Source organism: Rhagoletis pomonella, unplaced genomic scaffold, assembly GCF_013731165.1.
Source record: "Rhagoletis pomonella isolate Grant_MI unplaced genomic scaffold, Rhpom_1.0 Rhpom_scaffold_01137, whole genome shotgun sequence".
NCBI classification, from domain to species: domain Eukaryota; kingdom Metazoa; phylum Arthropoda; class Insecta; order Diptera; family Tephritidae; genus Rhagoletis; species Rhagoletis pomonella.
The window spans coordinates 11,059-28,154 of record NW_023459691.1 but is presented as its reverse complement, the minus strand read 5'-3'; the positions used below and the strand labels follow the sequence as shown (position 1 = coordinate 28,154).

Here is a 17,096-nt window from a genome sequence, read left to right as displayed (position 1 = left end):
ACCACCATCACAGCTCCTTGTAAAAATTTGTTTCAGCTTCCATTAAAAACTTTTCGTATGGAAACCGAACCGGTCTAATGTGCGTACATACATCTGTATGTTTTTATCATGGTTTGTATGTATGTACATGTCAACAAATAATACTCATTCAAAATTTGTTTGAGAAAAAAATCCAATAGCTGACATAGCAACGAGAATTTCACACTCTGTAATGTTTACAAGGGAATAACACTTAGCTCAAAATATCCAAAGCAACACGTTTCAATTTCAGTCGACCCCGAAAATCAAAAAACCAAAAAGTATTATTCAATTTTTACTTTCCAACTGAACCGGTTTTAGCTAGCGGTATATTTCACATTTTTATTTTGAAGAGGTTTTTTGAATCAACGCCACTATGAATAACGAACAAACCTCCGATGAGACCGCACCGGAAACGCAACCGACATTTGGCGACGATTTCGTTCCCGAACCCAAGTCGGAATCTGTAAAAGAACACGGCCATGATGGGCTTTCCGAATGCGAATTTGCAGCTATGACAGAGGCGCCAGCTCCACCTGAGCCGAAACCTATACGCTTGGCGCTTTTGCCACCGGACCATCCGCTCTTGGCAAAGTTCCAGGCAAACTTGAAGGAGTATCTTTTGCGCACGAAGGAGCAGTTGAAGAGTGAGATTGCCGAAATCAAATATCAACTCAAGTTAAAAGAAGCGACACGCGAAGAGCAGGGAGCGAAGCTATACGACTTGCAGCAAGGCATTAAGCGACAAAACGAACAGCTCGATGAATATGGACAAGAGATACAAACAAATATGGAGAAGCGTGTTGAAATGGAGGGTGTCGTTGCCAAACTCAAAGAGGAGTTCGAGGAACGTTTTCAAGTGAATAAGAATCAAAAGCAGAAGTATAATAAACGTATGGTCGAATTGGAGAACTTAAACACTTTAGAGGGACACATACGCAATTGGGCCGATGAGGTGGAGGACGAAGTGAAGAATGCCAAGCGTATCGTTGATCGTGATACCCAGCTGCAAAAGCAACTAAGCGAGGATAAGAAAAAATCTGACATGCTATTCTACCACCTGGATATGGAAGTGAAGAAGAAGGAACATCAGATCGAGATAATGCGCAGTGAGGTGCAAGATATGCGTGAAATAACCGATGCGCTGAAGATGAGCATTAATGATGCAAACACCGACTTGGAGGTGCTACAAACCGAGCACAAACGCTTGACTCTGGCGTGGAGCGAGGTGATTGTGGCCATACAACATCGCGATAAAATACTCTATCAAGCGCAACAAGCAATGGGGTGAGTACGAAATCGTCGAAGCGGTGATGTACTGTTAAGCTTAGCTCTGAGTGCATTGGTGTTCCAAAAAATGTGTTTTTGAACTTTCAGCAAAGAACAAGAGTCCATGAAACTTAACACCAGAAGCATTGAGGCCATCAAAAAGCAAATAGCAAAGGAAACAAAACTAAATGAAAAATTAGAGGTTTTTAAATCACGTCTTCTAGCCGATTGTGGTAATATTAAGCGCGAATGTAAGTAGGAGCTATTTTATTACTTCCGTAGTAGATATCTCTAATCTTTTATTGCTTACCACTTGCAGGTCAAAAGCAATCCGACACGCTTCTTGCTCTACAAACGAAACTCGAAGAACTTCCGCTTTGGTTGGAGCAAAATGAGAAAGATTTAACCGAAGCTAATCGCGAAGGCACTAATTTAGAAACTGAATTACGCAGATTACAATTGATATGTGATAAAATGAATGCCAGAAAGTATCAGCTGGAGGAGAATATGCTGAAGCTGGCGCAAGAAGGTTTGATTACGGATAAAGCCAGTCAATATCGCTTGAAATTGTTTCGCGAAGCACAGGAAACACGCAGAGCCACCGAATTAAACTTGGCTATAGTGCAAAGCCAACTGTCGGAAATACTGCTGGATATAGAACGTTACCGGGGTATATTGATTCGTTTGAATCAGGAGCAAGAAGAACTGCAAAAGCGTTTGGATATAGCTGAACACAACGCGGAACTAATTTCGGCCGAGACGCGTAACATGGAAACACAAATCGATTTGAAACTAAAGAAGGTCGATCGTTTGTCGAGTCGTGTTGCCTATCTGTCTGGTATTGGCGAAGACGAGGGATTAAATGCAACGCGAAAGAAGGTAAATGTAGAGAAGCTAGTTGGAAAAATGCGGAACAATCAATTCGTATTTCTGTGATAGCTCATATAAAAAAGAGATATTCTTAAGACCACTGATTTGTTGCCTACAGATTAAATTGCTAGAGAAAGCCATATCATCCATGGAACAGCAAATACGTGATTTACAACAATTTTGGCTGATGATGCAGAATCACTATGTTAATTTGTCCGAGAAGCGAAATAATCAGCTAAATGAAATGCAGGTTACCCAAAAACGTAAGTATGTGTACTGTTAAACAAAAAATTAAGAATAAACGATTCCGACATAAGCCTAACGCTGTAATATTTTGCACTGTTTCTAAATGATGTCAATAAACCAGCGATAGGCACAATTATTTTACTCTGCAAGCGTCTATACAAAATGTATAGAAAGCTTAAAGAGCCTTTCCCGGGGAAAGGTGACCGCCGTCACCGCAACAAACGCATATTCTCTTTCTAACCTAACTCTACAATCGTTTTTTGGTTTTAATCGAGACCAAACAAACTTCACCAATTATCTGTCCTCTGCAAAGTTGCGCCAGCTACTCAATTCATGTGTAGACAGGTCTTTGTGCACTTGTTCCTCCCTTTGTCTCCATGATTGACTTTGCTTTCGTTGACCACTGAAAGTGCCGAGTGGTATAATCCTTGCACCACAGCATCAACATCCAACCACATGCCCAATCCAGCACAATCGATGAATTTTTTGCGAGTTTGACTATGCCTGGGTCATTATAAAGTCCGTACCTACAGTGCGTCATACTATCTTACACGGTAACCGTCGCGCACGCAAATAGGCTCTTAGATATTACGTAAAATAGTTCTCTCGAAAGTCCCCAAGGCATTCTTAACTTACCACGTCTTCGTTCAAGTTTCTTTTCCATAAAAAATACGGTCGTGTCGAGAGATTTCATTCGGTTTTTTTTTTGTTTATTAAGAGAACATGTAGTGGTAAGCAGTGCCCGCTTCTATTCCGCAGGACCTGGGTTCAAGCCCCGGTCAAAGCATCATCGCAAAAAAAAAATTTCTTAACAGCGGTCGCCCCTCGGCAGGCAATGGCAAACCTCTTTCTGCCATGAAAAACAGCTTCTCATAAAAATACAATCGCCGTTCGGAGTCGGCGTAAAACTGTTGGGCCCGTCTTCTTTGTGTGACAACATCAAGGCGCACGCCACAAATCGGAGAAGAAGCTCGGCCAAACACTAACATATGTGTAAGCGCCATCTATTATTATCAGGGCGCGGTTCGGTTCAGTGGTTCGAACCACTTAGAAAAAGCTTGTACCGATACAAGAACTAGTTCTCGAGTATCCTTGAACCGCGGTTCGGTTCGATTCAAGTTGTTCAATTTGTTTATGCTAAAGTATATTGGCCTTATTCAAAAAAATAAAGTAGGTTTAGAGAGTTTTATAAATTGGAAGTTTTCAAAAATTTTTCAATTTATAAAGCTTTTAAAGCTACTTTATTTTTTATGAATAAGGTTATATATTTTACGAAAATATGACAAATCCATAATATAAAAATTAAAGGCTTTGTTATTGAAATCAAATTTAAATATCCACATGTATAGTGGTGGAAAAAAATAGGGACGCGGCATTTTATCAAGTATTGGCTATTTTTCTTTTCCTTATTTATTGCTTACTTTTTTTTAACTATATAAAACCAATTTTCAAACTTTCTGCAAAAATTATGAATATTTTCCATAGTTTCAACTAAATTGCAAACTTTTTAATAAGAATTCCTAGGATTTTTTTTTATCTAAGGGCCAAATTCATTTTAATGAAAATTTGCAGAATTCTCTTTACTTTTGTATATGGTTTGGAACTCTAATTTTTTGGGTTTTTGTTGTACAATCAACCACATTTTTATAAAAAGTTAGCAAAAAATTAAATATTTAAAAACATAGTTGCCCGTATTGTAAAAAATTCGCCGTACCTAAACTTTATTGACTGGCTGTATGTTGGACAATTTTTTTCAATGGAAGAAAACAAAAAAAATTATTTAAAATCAACGCGATCAAAATGAAATTAGAAGATTTTTAATAAACTTTTTAAACTTTAAACTTTAGTCGAGTATGTATATTAAAACAGCATACTCAAAATTTCGAATTGACCCTCAAAATCTTAGCTTAATGTTAAAAACCTCATTTTCGGTAGACTGGAGCTGACACTGGCCTTAACTTCATATGTAGATGTATACCTATGGTCAAAATAATATCAGTGCTGCATTTTACTATTTTTCTTTTTTCGGTTTAATGTTCATTAATTTTTTATAAAAGTATAGCTCGTTATATAATAACAAGCATATAAATCCAAATTTCAAACTTTGTACGAAAATTAGAAAAAGTCTACAAATTTCCAGAAAATTGCATCAAAAATTCAAACTTTTTAATCCAAACTAAAAAAATCCGAGAGTTATGCCCATTTCGTTTGTACCGAAAAATGCAACCTTTTCTTTGTCCTCTACGCATAAACACTAAGAAGGGGGCGATGAGAAGGCAACATTTTTTGTATAAACGAAATCGCCATTAGAAATTTTATATTTAACTGGCATCGTTAAGCATTTTCTTCTATATAAAAAAGTATCAAGCATTCTTTACAGGACGAAATTACAACTCACGGAGTTGCCATCAAACAAAAAAAATGTTTGCAGTTTTACTATACGGGTTTTTAGACCAAGTTGCGTATCACAAAACTTGAAAAATGCTTTACTGGACTTTCATTTTAAACCGAATCGAATCATTTTTTGGAGTGATTTTCGGTTCGGTTTTGGCATTTCAAAATAAAAACGGTTCGGTTCGAAGCCCGTTAACAGGGACAGTTAGGTTCAAGAAACGGTTCGGTTTAAAACCGGGTTGCAGCCCTGATTATTACTATTAAGAGAGCATCTATTTAAATCTATCTCTAAGATGTGTGACTGTACCAACAGTTTATAAGTAAACATCTCATTTAGAGTTATTATTTGTAAATGGATTTCCCCCATCTCCTCGTCTCAGTTAGCCAATACCTCTTTGTAATCACCTGAACTTTCAGCACTGCGAAAGATAGTCGGAAGGCGATGGGACAAGGTCAAACGCACCGTAGTCGAATCGTTAGTTTAATAAGTAGGGACTAAATTTGACGCCCGCCAATAGCGGTTCTTGCTCTGCAGGCAAAGACCAGGCCTCGACTGGGTTTATGCCATCGCAGAAGAGGCTAGACCGAACATTAAAAAAAAAGGTTTGATAATTTTTATAAGCGCACAGTAGCACTAGGGAAATTTAAGCACTAACGGAACCTATATGTTCCTCAGCCTCTCTCGGGCCACCACGGGATACACAGTAGAGTTTACAAAAAAATTTTAGATCTATTAATTTGACGCCCAATAGCGAATGGTCAGGCAAGCCAAAGGGGCCTATGAGCACGAACTGGTTTCCTGACAAAGTAATGGAACTTAGCTTGCCCTCATAGTAATATGCGACTCACTGAGGATACCGATTATAATTATAGGCTTATTTGGGTTGGCTGAGGATACCCCATGTAGTACTAATATATATATGTATGTATGCCGTAAGGGACCACCAAAGTGTACACCCTTCTTATGGAGCTTAGTGGTTGACGATCTTCTATAGAATCGCTAGCTAAAAAAGGGTATCACAGTCAAGAACACACGGACTGAGCGGTAAATCTGAAAACACACTTTGCGACAGTGACCAAAGTCTAGTGTAATTTAATATATTTTAACTCCTCCAAAACGGTTAGAGATAAATAAACTAAAATATCCCGTACTCAACCTAAATAAAAAGCTTTTGCGCAGAAAATAATTAGAAGTGCTTGCGAAGCGATAGAGAAGCCGTCCAAATTAATCAGCTCTAGAATGCTCCCCAACTTTAGCGGTCCTAGAATCAGCAAGCGACTTTATCTAGGGTAGTGGACGAATCCTTGCTATATGATGTTCCTATATGAGCACATTCTCTATAAAACGAGACACATGTCTAGACCTTTATTCGCGGCGACAAAACGGCTTTGTGCAGTGAGAGTCATAATCGCCTTCACGCCAACTTGAACCAACCAATTGAAGTTGGCGAGCTAGCACAATGCACAATTTCTCGAGAGAAAACATGGTGACTATAGGCGATGGATAATCAGATAAATGTATGCACTGATTGCATAACCTATAGTAAGCAATCGCAAGGCTCTTCGTTTAAGATTTCGACATATCTAATTCTTGAGCTTGCACCAATTACATCAGGTAGGGGCGAAAGCATGCGTATTCTATGAAGAGTAAAAATTTTAACGGGGCTATCCCCAAAAAAAAATGGAAGTTTTCACTCTAAGTATCCTGAGGTAAAGTCATTCTTAACCTTGGATTGTACAGATAATCACAATTCCATCGCAATCCATCTCGCCTGGAAACCGCACACAAATGTTGTTTAGGGGGTCAAAATATAGTGGAGCGGCGAGCAAAGAGCATCGAACAAAGCGTCGATTTCAAACGCTTATGTTTCAATGGGAGAATGCATAGTGCAGAGCAAAGCGTACATACACGTTTGTAATTGGAGCTTTGCTCGATGCTAGCTCTTCGCTTTGCTCGCCACTCCACTATGTTTTTACCCTTACAGCCCTATTCGCGTGCAATAACAAAACTTGCCGCTATAACTATTGTCATGCTTATAATCAATTGTCACGTTTAGTTATGCAGAGAGCAATTTGAAAGCTCTAACGGTGACAATTGCTATTATTTTTGTGATGACCTATTGAGTACGTGACAACGCTAAAACATATGTTAATAATTATTTTAAATTTTACGAATTTTGCAGAAAAAAGTTACAAAGTTGTATTAAATAAAAACTGTGCAACCATTTTATTTGCTTAAATAATGGGTGATTTTTTAAGAGCTTGATACCTTTTTTTTTTAAAAAAAACGCATAAAATTTGCAAAATCTCATCGGTTCTTTATTTGAAACGTTAGATTGGTCCATGACATTTACTTTTTGAAGATAATTTCATTTAAATGTTGACCGCGGCTGCGTCTTAGGTGGTCCATTCGGAAAGTCCAATTTTGGGCAACTTTTTCGAGCATTTCGGCCGGAATAGCCCGAATTTCTTCGGAAATGTTGTCTTCCAAAGCTGGAATAGTTGCTGGCTTATTTCTGTAGACTTTAGACTTGACGTAGCCCCACAAAAAATAGTCTAAAGGCGTCAAATCGCATGATCTTGGTGGCCAACTTACCGGTCCATTTCTTGAGATGAATTGTTCTCCGAAGTTTTCCCTCAAAATGGCCATAGAATCGCGAGCTGTGTGGCATGTAGCGCCATCTTGTTGAAACCACATGTCAACCAAGTTCAGTTCTTCCATTTTTTGGCAACAAAAAGTTTGTTAGCATCGAACGATAGCGATCGCCATTCACCGTAACGTTGCGTCCAACAGCATCTTTGAAAAAAATACGGTCCAATGATTCCACCAGCGTACAAACCACACCAAACAGTGCATTTTTCGGGATGCATGGGCAGTTCTTGAACGGCTTCTGGTTGCTCTTCACTCCAAATGCGGCAATTTTGCTTATTTACGAAGCCATTCAACCAGAAATGAGCCTCATCGCTGAACAAAATTTAAAGCGCGAAACACATTTCGAACCGAACACTGATTTTGGTAATAAAATTCAATGAGTTGCAAGCGTTGCTCGTTAGTAAGTCTATTCATGATGAAATGTCAAAGCATACTGAGCATCTTTCTCTTTGACACCATGTCTGAAATCCCACGTGATCTGTCAAATACTAATGCATGAAAATCCTAACCTCAAAAAAATCACCCGTTATGTGTGTCAAAAAGATACCATTTGCGTTTGCTTATCATAATAATGCAGAATATTAATAATGAAGGAAATAATTATTATGCGCGCGTCTATTGATATGGAGTAAGAAGGAATTATTCAGAGAAGAAGACTTCTGAGGGGACCCCGGGACAACAGTTTTTACCCATTTGCAGTTCGGGGTGGTCGTTACAAAACTGCATCTGCTCTTGTGTGGTGCGTTTATATTTTTCACGCCTGTTAATACACGAATTCCTAATAAAATGAAATAAATTTTCCTATTATAAAATTGCTCACTTTTCGGGCGTTTCGTAATCCATTGCGGTATATTTTAATTAAAAGAAATCCAGTCTGTTGCAGTGGCGGTCAAAAAGAACAATTAAAATGTAAAGAACAGCTGTTTCACTACAGAGAAACTTTCGCCACAATTGGCAAATAAAACGAGCTTTTCGGTTGTCATTATTGAATGTGCATACCTGTGACTACAGTTGATGACACGATAATGACAATTGAACTGTGACAATTGACGGCTGTGACAACACGCGAATAGGGCTGTTAGTCAGTCAACGCATTGCAACGGCAAAAACATACACCCCTATTCTGCAACTCTTTCGTATTCGGATTTTGCTACGAATCGTAGAAATAGTATGCTGCAATCCGAATCGTATTTTCGAACTTTCGAAATTCGTAACAATGGCATGGCTAAAAACGAACGAGTAAGCCTTTTTGCGTAATTTTGTACGAAAACAATTCTGTGTCGGAGGCGAGATAAAAGATGTAAATCAAATGTGTGTTTGCAGGAAATATTAGTGGTGTTCATTTAAACAGATAAAATTGTCCTTCGCATACACGTATATTTTTATCCACTGCTTTATATAAACGAGCGAAAAATAATCTTTGTTGCCCCTTATCGAGAAACTTGGGCCCAGTTTAGTTATTTTTACAATGCTTTCCGGTAGTTGTGTCCAAACGCATAATCCGAATCCAAAAACTTTAACATCACGTGTAATCGAAGGATTAAAATTTTATTCAAAACAAATGTTTCAAATTTCCAAGCACTATCTTATTAATAAATTCGGATTGCACTATGCATTTTTTTGCAAATTTCGACGTGGGTTCTGCGCAAAAATACTGTGGATGGCGTAGCCAGAGTGATGTGCACAAGAAGTGTTGTATACCTTTGACATGCGGAAGCCCCTCTTCTCCGGCAACACAGAAAGGAGAATTCTACTTAGTAAAGGTTATAATCCCTAAGGCAGAAGCAATTGCAACAGGGGGTGGACCTAATAAAGTGCATGTTTTCAATGACTTGGAAGAAGCTGTTGTTGCATTAACTGGATTGAGAACCAGTTCTTCAGGCATAGGAGTAGTTCTGGCTTGTGGTTCAGCAATTCAACCGGAAGCTGACATAGACGCGTCCATGGTTACTATGCCCGACAGCTCCGCATATCTTTGTCAAATCATTCCCATAGCGCGCTCTTGCTCCGCTGCTATAATTGCAAATGCAATAGAATCCACCGTTTCCTTCGAAATATGTAAAATCAAAACATTTTACTATAAATAAGCACTTCATGAATGTTTTTTTAATTCCTTTCCACTTTGTTTTCCTTCATTCAGCTATCTTCGAAAAACAACTGATAGCTGGCAATGCTGCACATGTTTCCGCAAGGGTTGCAGCATGTGGATTTTTCGTTTTTCGTAGCTGAGCTACGAACTACGAATTACGAAAATTCGGGTTCTAGAATAAGGGGGATAATTGAGGAGAGGTAAGGAAGTGTTGATTGAGAAAGTACATGAAACCAAGGATGCATTATAACGTTAATTTCAGCGTTTACCAAAAAAAAAAAATTCAATCGTTTCTGTTGAAACGATTCACTTTTTTATCGTTTAGGTAATTTATCAAAATAATTCTATTTTGCTTATTAACGTTAATGCTGAAGCTGTAGCATGCATTTAGGTGCTAGGCATGATACAAAAAAGAAGGTAGTTTCATTTAATGGCATTCCTTGTTTTTGTTAACCATTTGACTTTTAATAAAATTATGACATTTCATCAAATTTATGCTGCCTGATCACTAGAAGAAATATTTTTTTTTTCTTTTAACCAGAAGATTTTATCAGTACATTCAACGATGTGGAATATGATGAACTAGAAAATTATGCCTGCTACATGATTTCGAAAATGGGGTTGACGACTAGGTTTCAGAAAGCATGAAGAAAGTGTATGCTTACATATCGTCGCTTAAAGTACCAAACCGCGTATCGTCGTTCTGCAAAACCGCGTGACTGACATTTTTTGCCAAAAATGGGATTTGCTCACACAAGCTTTTGGCTCAAGCCTTATCCATTCGTCCTGAAATGTGATTTCTTTGTAAAAAAAGAGAACCATTTTGAAATATGAGTGTTTCTCTACAAAACAATTTATGTAACCTCACATACGCAGTTGTGCATTTTGTTGATAGACGTTTATGTACTTTAAACGAGGATCTGTTAGTTGTTTATCGGAGGGCGATCTCTTCAAGCCGACTTCAGGTATTTTGCATAAATTAAGAATTTGTGAAATTTAATGATGATGCGCTAATCACAAAGCCTAATTTTTTGCAAAATCTTATGAGAAATTTAAAAGTAAATTTGAACCGAAATATAAAAAGGATTTATTTGGGAAGAACATCCTTTAGATTCGAATCGCAAGATTGCTTTCAAAATAAGAAAACAAAAAAATAACAGAATAATGCGCGCGTGGTTTTTATTACAAAATGAAAAGAACAATTACGATGAAGTCTCCTTTAACAGTTTTCATTTTAAATATTTTTAATAAAAAAAAGGAGCGAACCACGTAAGTAAAAAAAGTACCAAACACTGATAATTACCATTAATGGTTTTTAATTTCAAATGTCATTACATTGGTATAAATATGGGAAAGAAAATACTCCGATTTATTGTTTTAATATCATCAAAGTGGCAAGGCCGTTGATAATACTCACAACTTATACAACTTATAAACTTAAAAAAATTTTATTATCCATCAAAAGTTGTTTATTGAAACTAAATACCTTCTTTTTTGTATCATGGTCATATATATAATACTCCTATATTGGCAGTAAGAGCTAGTACGGTCCGAAAACACTACAGTACAGATATATCAATAAACACGTACGAAAGAATAGAAACACATACGTTTATAAATATGTAAACATGTACACAACACATATACAAAAACGGCACTCAAGTACACAATACATTGACAAAAACAGTACTAGACTGTCTCGCTTTGATTTCGGAATGCTTACACATTGAGAAGTTAGCTTACTGCCAATATAGACCCAATAAACATTTGTCTTGGTTAACAATTCTAAAATGATTGGAAAACTAACATTTTTTTCAAGTCTCACCTTCGATAATGAATGTGGAATATGTTAGTATTCGATTCGAGAACTAGGCCATTCTCCAGCAAAACGGAGCCTTCGTTATCCAATGAATTTTTCCTTCGTTCTGAATTCGAAATCCAGCCCATTATCGAATTGAAATTTAATGAGAGAGAGTATTATATTTCCACTCAAAAATGAGCTGGATTTCACTTCCTCTCTTGTTACTATGATTTTAATTTTTTTCGAACACATCTCGAATGTAGTTCCAATACATTATGAACGTTGGAAAACTAAGGTTGGTTATGAGTTCGTTCTCAGTTCGATATTTATATTGGATATCGAAGGTAATTTTCGAACGTTCGCCAAAATGTTTATAGGGGAAGTATTACATATAAGATCATGGTGCTAGGTGTTTATAGTGAGTTGGCAATGGCATACAACAACAACTTTTCGTTGATTTATTTTGTTTCGCTGTTAACGATTGAAGATTTATTTCGTTTCGATGTTAGCGATTGAGTTTTGTTTCGTTAATTCAGCTCTGCAACGAAACGAAATTATTTTGACAAGCTATTTTTGCGCATCAACAAAACGAAATCGATTCATATAGTTTGTTGAGCATCTCTGCATAAAACCTGTTGACTTTTAACGTTCCTAGCAACTTCCAAAAGAAGAAAATGTATATTCCTATTATCCGCGCAGAATATTATTTATATGTGGTATATGAAGGAATTCCTTCATTCTTACTAAGTGACCTTAAATATATCGTCCCACCAACTACGTTTGTCTAGGCCTCAACTAAGTTTTAACCCATTTGCAGGCGCTAAGCTTGTCCCGTCCGTTTAAGATTGGATTGTTTCGGAAACTCCAACACGTTTTCTGATGCCACAGTCGATAAGTCAAGTAGACCTTTCGTAGTCTACAGCGACCTAAAAGTGCTTTAATAAAAATTCTCAATTTAGTTTTTGAATGTTTAATAAGATTTTCTACACTTCTGCACTCCAAATTGAATAGGAAAAGAAATTTAGTGGAAAGGGCTAAGAAATCCCTAGCAGCATAGTACAAGTTCAAAAGGACATTTGGAAAGCAATGGGAATTGTTGCGGCGCCTATGGGATGTATACCGCAGTCATCAGACCAATTTCCAACCCACTGGTCCTTAGTATGGTGGAAGGCTCTAGAAAAAGGGAATAACAGGAAAATAATAGGAAAATTGCAAAGACTCGCATGCCTATGGTCGAGGCCACGCAATGAGCGGCAAAGCGGTGAGCGGCAAAGCGGTGAGCGGCAAAGCGGTGAGCGGCGCCATACAAAAACACAGCTCAGTGAATGGCCACTTCAACAGTATTTCATATGTTTTAATTTTGAGCCGCTTTGCCGCTCATTACAAAATGCGCCCTCAGGCTCAGTGAGGGCCAATACATGGAAGACAACCAATTTCGAGTATGCAGAAATACTGAATGAAATAAAAGGGGGCCGGCTCAATGCAATTAAAGCTGACATAGAAGCTAGCACTGATTACATTACGCCTGCTTGGGAATTCAATACTAGAGTTCCTATGAGGTTCCCGGCCAAAGAAGAATTGGATGCAGGAATAACAGTACCAGAGGAAGGACTGCAGATCAACCGATCCTGACATCTTCTGAGTGACAGCAGCGTCTTTCAAACAAAGATCTACGCTATAGAAGTGGCGGCTAGTCTTTTACGTAGTAGTATGGTTCCAGAAGATTGAGCCACTATCTTTGTCGATAGTCAAGCAGCACTGAATACAGTAGGATCTAAAATAGTGATATCTGGTATTCCATCGTCGGTCGCACAAAGCTAACGTAACTGAGCCATATCAACGTCACTCTATGCTAGGTCCCCGGACATAGCAATATTGAAGAGAATGAGTCGGCTACTGAGATGGCCAGATACGGAAAATGTATGACTAATATATTGTTTTATAAGCAGGAACGTTGCGAGACCACAAGATTATTATAGCCGCGGCTTAATAGGAAAAAGGCGAGGGACCCACTGAAGCTCAATAGGTCTGCAGTAAGAGTCCTTATCCTTGTCATCACAGGACACTATGCTATAGCACCAATGCTTAAATAGTGTCGAATACCAACAAGTAATCTCCGAAAAAGCTGCTGATATGAGGATGAGTCAAATTGACCACCTTCTGTGTCGACGTCCGGGTCTAAAGTCGAAGCGCCTGAATCACTTGGGTTCACACTTCTTCAACAGTCTGAGCGAGATAGCGAAGTTGGAACTGTTGGATCTCCCCGGCTTCATTAGGGATAGTAATTGGTTCAGTAGAATGATTTGAAAGTACTTAGCTACTCTCTCGGTTTTGGGTACGTGTCTCCGCCTGACACTCGCTTGAAGAGGACACTCACAATGGACAATTCTGTATCAGAGTAGGCTAACGTAGCCTACCCTTTGATGTTGGTCCTTAGCAATAAGAACGTTCGCTGAACGGTTACAGTAAAATTTGTTATAACTGCTTCCAAGTAAAGATCATTGGCATGAAACCCTCCTCCCCTTTTGGTTACGCGGTCTTACCAGCATGGACTGTTATTTTATGGACATTTTATTTTTAACTTTAAAGCCCAATAGGTCTGCTGTGGTATGCCAAGTTTTCAAAGTAATCTGAAGGTATGTATTTAAATTATTCCTTTCGGCATTAATGCGAATAGTGACACAAAACACAGCTCCTCCGTTATCCAAATGCCTAAAGGTGTATACAAAGAACTTGACTAAGCAAAGAACTGACTTTAGAATATCGAAACCAGTAATAACTCTCACGCTTTAGGGGACTTAATTGTATGAGGGGCGGACATACTTCCAACCCTTTATCTGCTTCTTACTATTTTTTACTTATTTTGAAAATATCCGGCACTTTGCAGAGCTCGGTATTGTAAAGCAAAAGTCGCTGAAGATCGATGTAGATCTAGAAAAGCAAGAGGAAGCTACAAAAGAACTGGAGCGTGACATAGAAATATTCTTAACGAAATTGGAGATATTGAATAAAAAAATAAGTAAGGCGCGCCAGCAGCATGATACCGAGGAAAATGAATGCCAATTGGAGCACACGGAGCTAGTACTCAAATTAAAGGTAAGCCATTAACGAGGTTTCTTAATGCTCTCAGCCTCTAACAAAACGAATTTCTATTTAATTTACATAGGACCACGAAATGAATGTTTTGAATATGGAAGCCGAAATTGATGAGCTGCAGGATGAGATCGAGCATTATAAAGACTTGGTATTGGATAAACATCGCGAATCACTCTCGTGGGAGACCAAATATAAGCTCATAGAGGAGACGCTGCGTTGGCGCAAGGATGAAACGAATCTCACCAGCGAAATCGGTAATATGAAATCGGAGATACATCGCATGCGTATACGTTTTCAACAGCTGATGCGCGCTCAAGAGAAGCTTGCACAAGATTTGCAACATGGTGTGGCACATCGTGAGCACATCTATGTTGCCGCCTCGGCAAAGAAGTTGGCCGAGGTGAAAGCACAACGCATGAAAACTGGTATTTCATCCGAGCAGAAAGTCATCGATTTGCGTAATCGTTTGAAGAAGATACAAAATGAGATAAGCATCATTAACGATCAGCAACTTGTAAAGGTTACTCGCGAAAACGAACGCATACGCGCCGATCTAAATCGTTTATACAACAATATTGAAGGTGAAAAGGCAAACGACGAAGAGTATCGCCAGAAGATTGATGAGTGCATGTTGTTGAAACATTACAATTTAGAGCGCATTGTACGCAAACAAAATCGGGCAAAGTCCTATAGGCGTTTGGGTGTGGGAACTGTAACACCGAAAATGCGTTCCGATTCAACGATAGGACAACTGGTACAAAAGCAAATGGAAATCAATGATAATCTATTGGACGTAGTGCAGATTTTGACCAATGACTTTGCAGAAAAGAAAAAATTCTTTGCAAAAATTATCCAAGTTCTAAGAGACTAAGAGGTATATACATATATATCTATATCCTTTTTCAGAATATTTGCCTTTAATTAACGATTTTTTTGGTAAATAAATATATTTCGGACATCGAATTTCTTAAAAATATTTTTACTATTTACTTCCCGCCCATGGTGCAATTATTGCAAGTACATATTGTCTTCCCAGAGAGTATTGCTTCACATCGAAATTCGTGCTCTATTAGTTTAATTTTTAACCGACTTCACAAATTTTATGTATGTTACCGCATAACTTCGGACCACGTTAACCGATTTTGAATTGAAGTCGGTTTTGTTTTTTGCTTAAAAATTAGTTGTGACCAAGGCATATCAAACAGGTAGTAGCATTAGAGCAAAAACAACATTTGCGTGTATTTTTTTGTTGCTTCTGATATCGAAAGTGTCAAAAACTGTTGATTTTTTTCTTCTAAATCAAAGCATGCCATGTGAAATACAAAAAAAAAAATAAAGAATAAAAAATTGAAATTGGAAAAAAAATAAAATTGTTGCCACTTTTTTTCTTAGTAAAATTGCTTGCTTCTCGAAGCATTGATCCGTCCTTTGCAAGGCCCAGCCATCAGCGCACAGTGGTCAATAAATGGAATTTAATGTTCATAATTCACTGGAGCCTCCATTTCTCAACCAATTTGATATTTTTTTTTGTATTTTAAATCAAAGCTAATTAAATTTTCAAGAGGCTAGTTGATCCCGAATTTGAATTTTTATTTGTTTATATTAAATTTTTTAGTGCAAAGTGCAGAAAAGGTGCCAATATTGAAGAAGATCGGTTATCCTGTTCCAGCTAATAAAAGTTTCATAATAAAAACTAAGTAAAAATAATTGTAGGGTTATCCCAAAACGAAAAAAAAATTAAAAAGTTTGAAATGTTATAAAAAAAATTTCACCTAAAGTATTTTTTTTTTTGGTTTTTATAAAAATGTGCATTTATGGCAAAATATGTAAGAATATGCACTAACAAATCGATGTCATCTTAACACAAAACTCTTGATTCGCAACATTTGCTAATCTTTAAGTTCCTATGACTTACCAAAAAAAATTTAAATGCATAGAAATCCGGGCCCTGGTTATTAATTTTCCATGCAGTATACTTTTAGGCCCATTGCTTTTCATTTAGAGAATTTTGGCGACGAAAATTTTGCGTAGCGATTGTCAGAATTCCAATATAAAAACCCGAAGCGAGGAAATGAACAAAACTCTTTTTTAACAATTTTATTACTTTTGAAATTGAGCGCATCTTGTGTATATAGAACTTCTTATTAAACAAGTCATTTTTTAGCAAAAAAACATAACCGACTTCAATTCTCGTATACAAATTTAGGAATACCGTTAATTTTTTCATGATCCAATGATCGGATCTAAACCAAATTACGGGACGACCCTTGAGAGGTACCACATTTCCGATAAAAAAAGAACTATGGAAATCGGTTCACGTGGTCCACAGTTATGCGGCAGCATACATAAAAAAGAAAAAAATATTCCGTCGAATTGATAACCCTTTCCCTTTTTTGAAGTCGGCTAAAAATGTTTGAGGTCTTTGTTAATTTTATGTAAATAGAGTGCAATTTATGAAACTTTAAAGTTTATTTATTTACATAAAACTTGCATAAATGTATCTAAAGAGCATATTATCTGAAGCGAATTTTCTGAAGTATAAACCCCTAAATAAATTCCTGGTCCCGCCCCTGATGTATTTTATATTGGGAAACACTTTTTCGTAGACAGGGTATAGAGTTAATTGAAAATTAATACTTTTCGATCGAAAAACCTTGTTT

The 17,096-nt window shown here is 37.4% G+C and overlaps 1 protein-coding gene across 1 annotated transcript; it reads left to right on the top strand.

Moving 5' to 3' along the window:
- Nucleotides 1-4: 4 nt before the first annotated feature.
- On the top strand, nucleotides 5-15,308 carry LOC118751979 (coiled-coil domain-containing protein 40-like). Its single transcript, XM_036486806.1, has 6 exons — nucleotides 5-1,305; nucleotides 1,396-1,538; nucleotides 1,607-2,166; nucleotides 2,276-2,420; nucleotides 14,228-14,436; nucleotides 14,507-15,308. Exons 1-6 carry the CDS (start codon nucleotides 395-397, stop codon nucleotides 15,305-15,307), a joined length of 2,769 nt encoding a protein of 922 aa, XP_036342699.1. The 5' UTR covers nucleotides 5-394; the 3' UTR covers nucleotide 15,308.
- The last annotated feature ends 1,788 nt before the right edge of the window (nucleotides 15,309-17,096 follow it).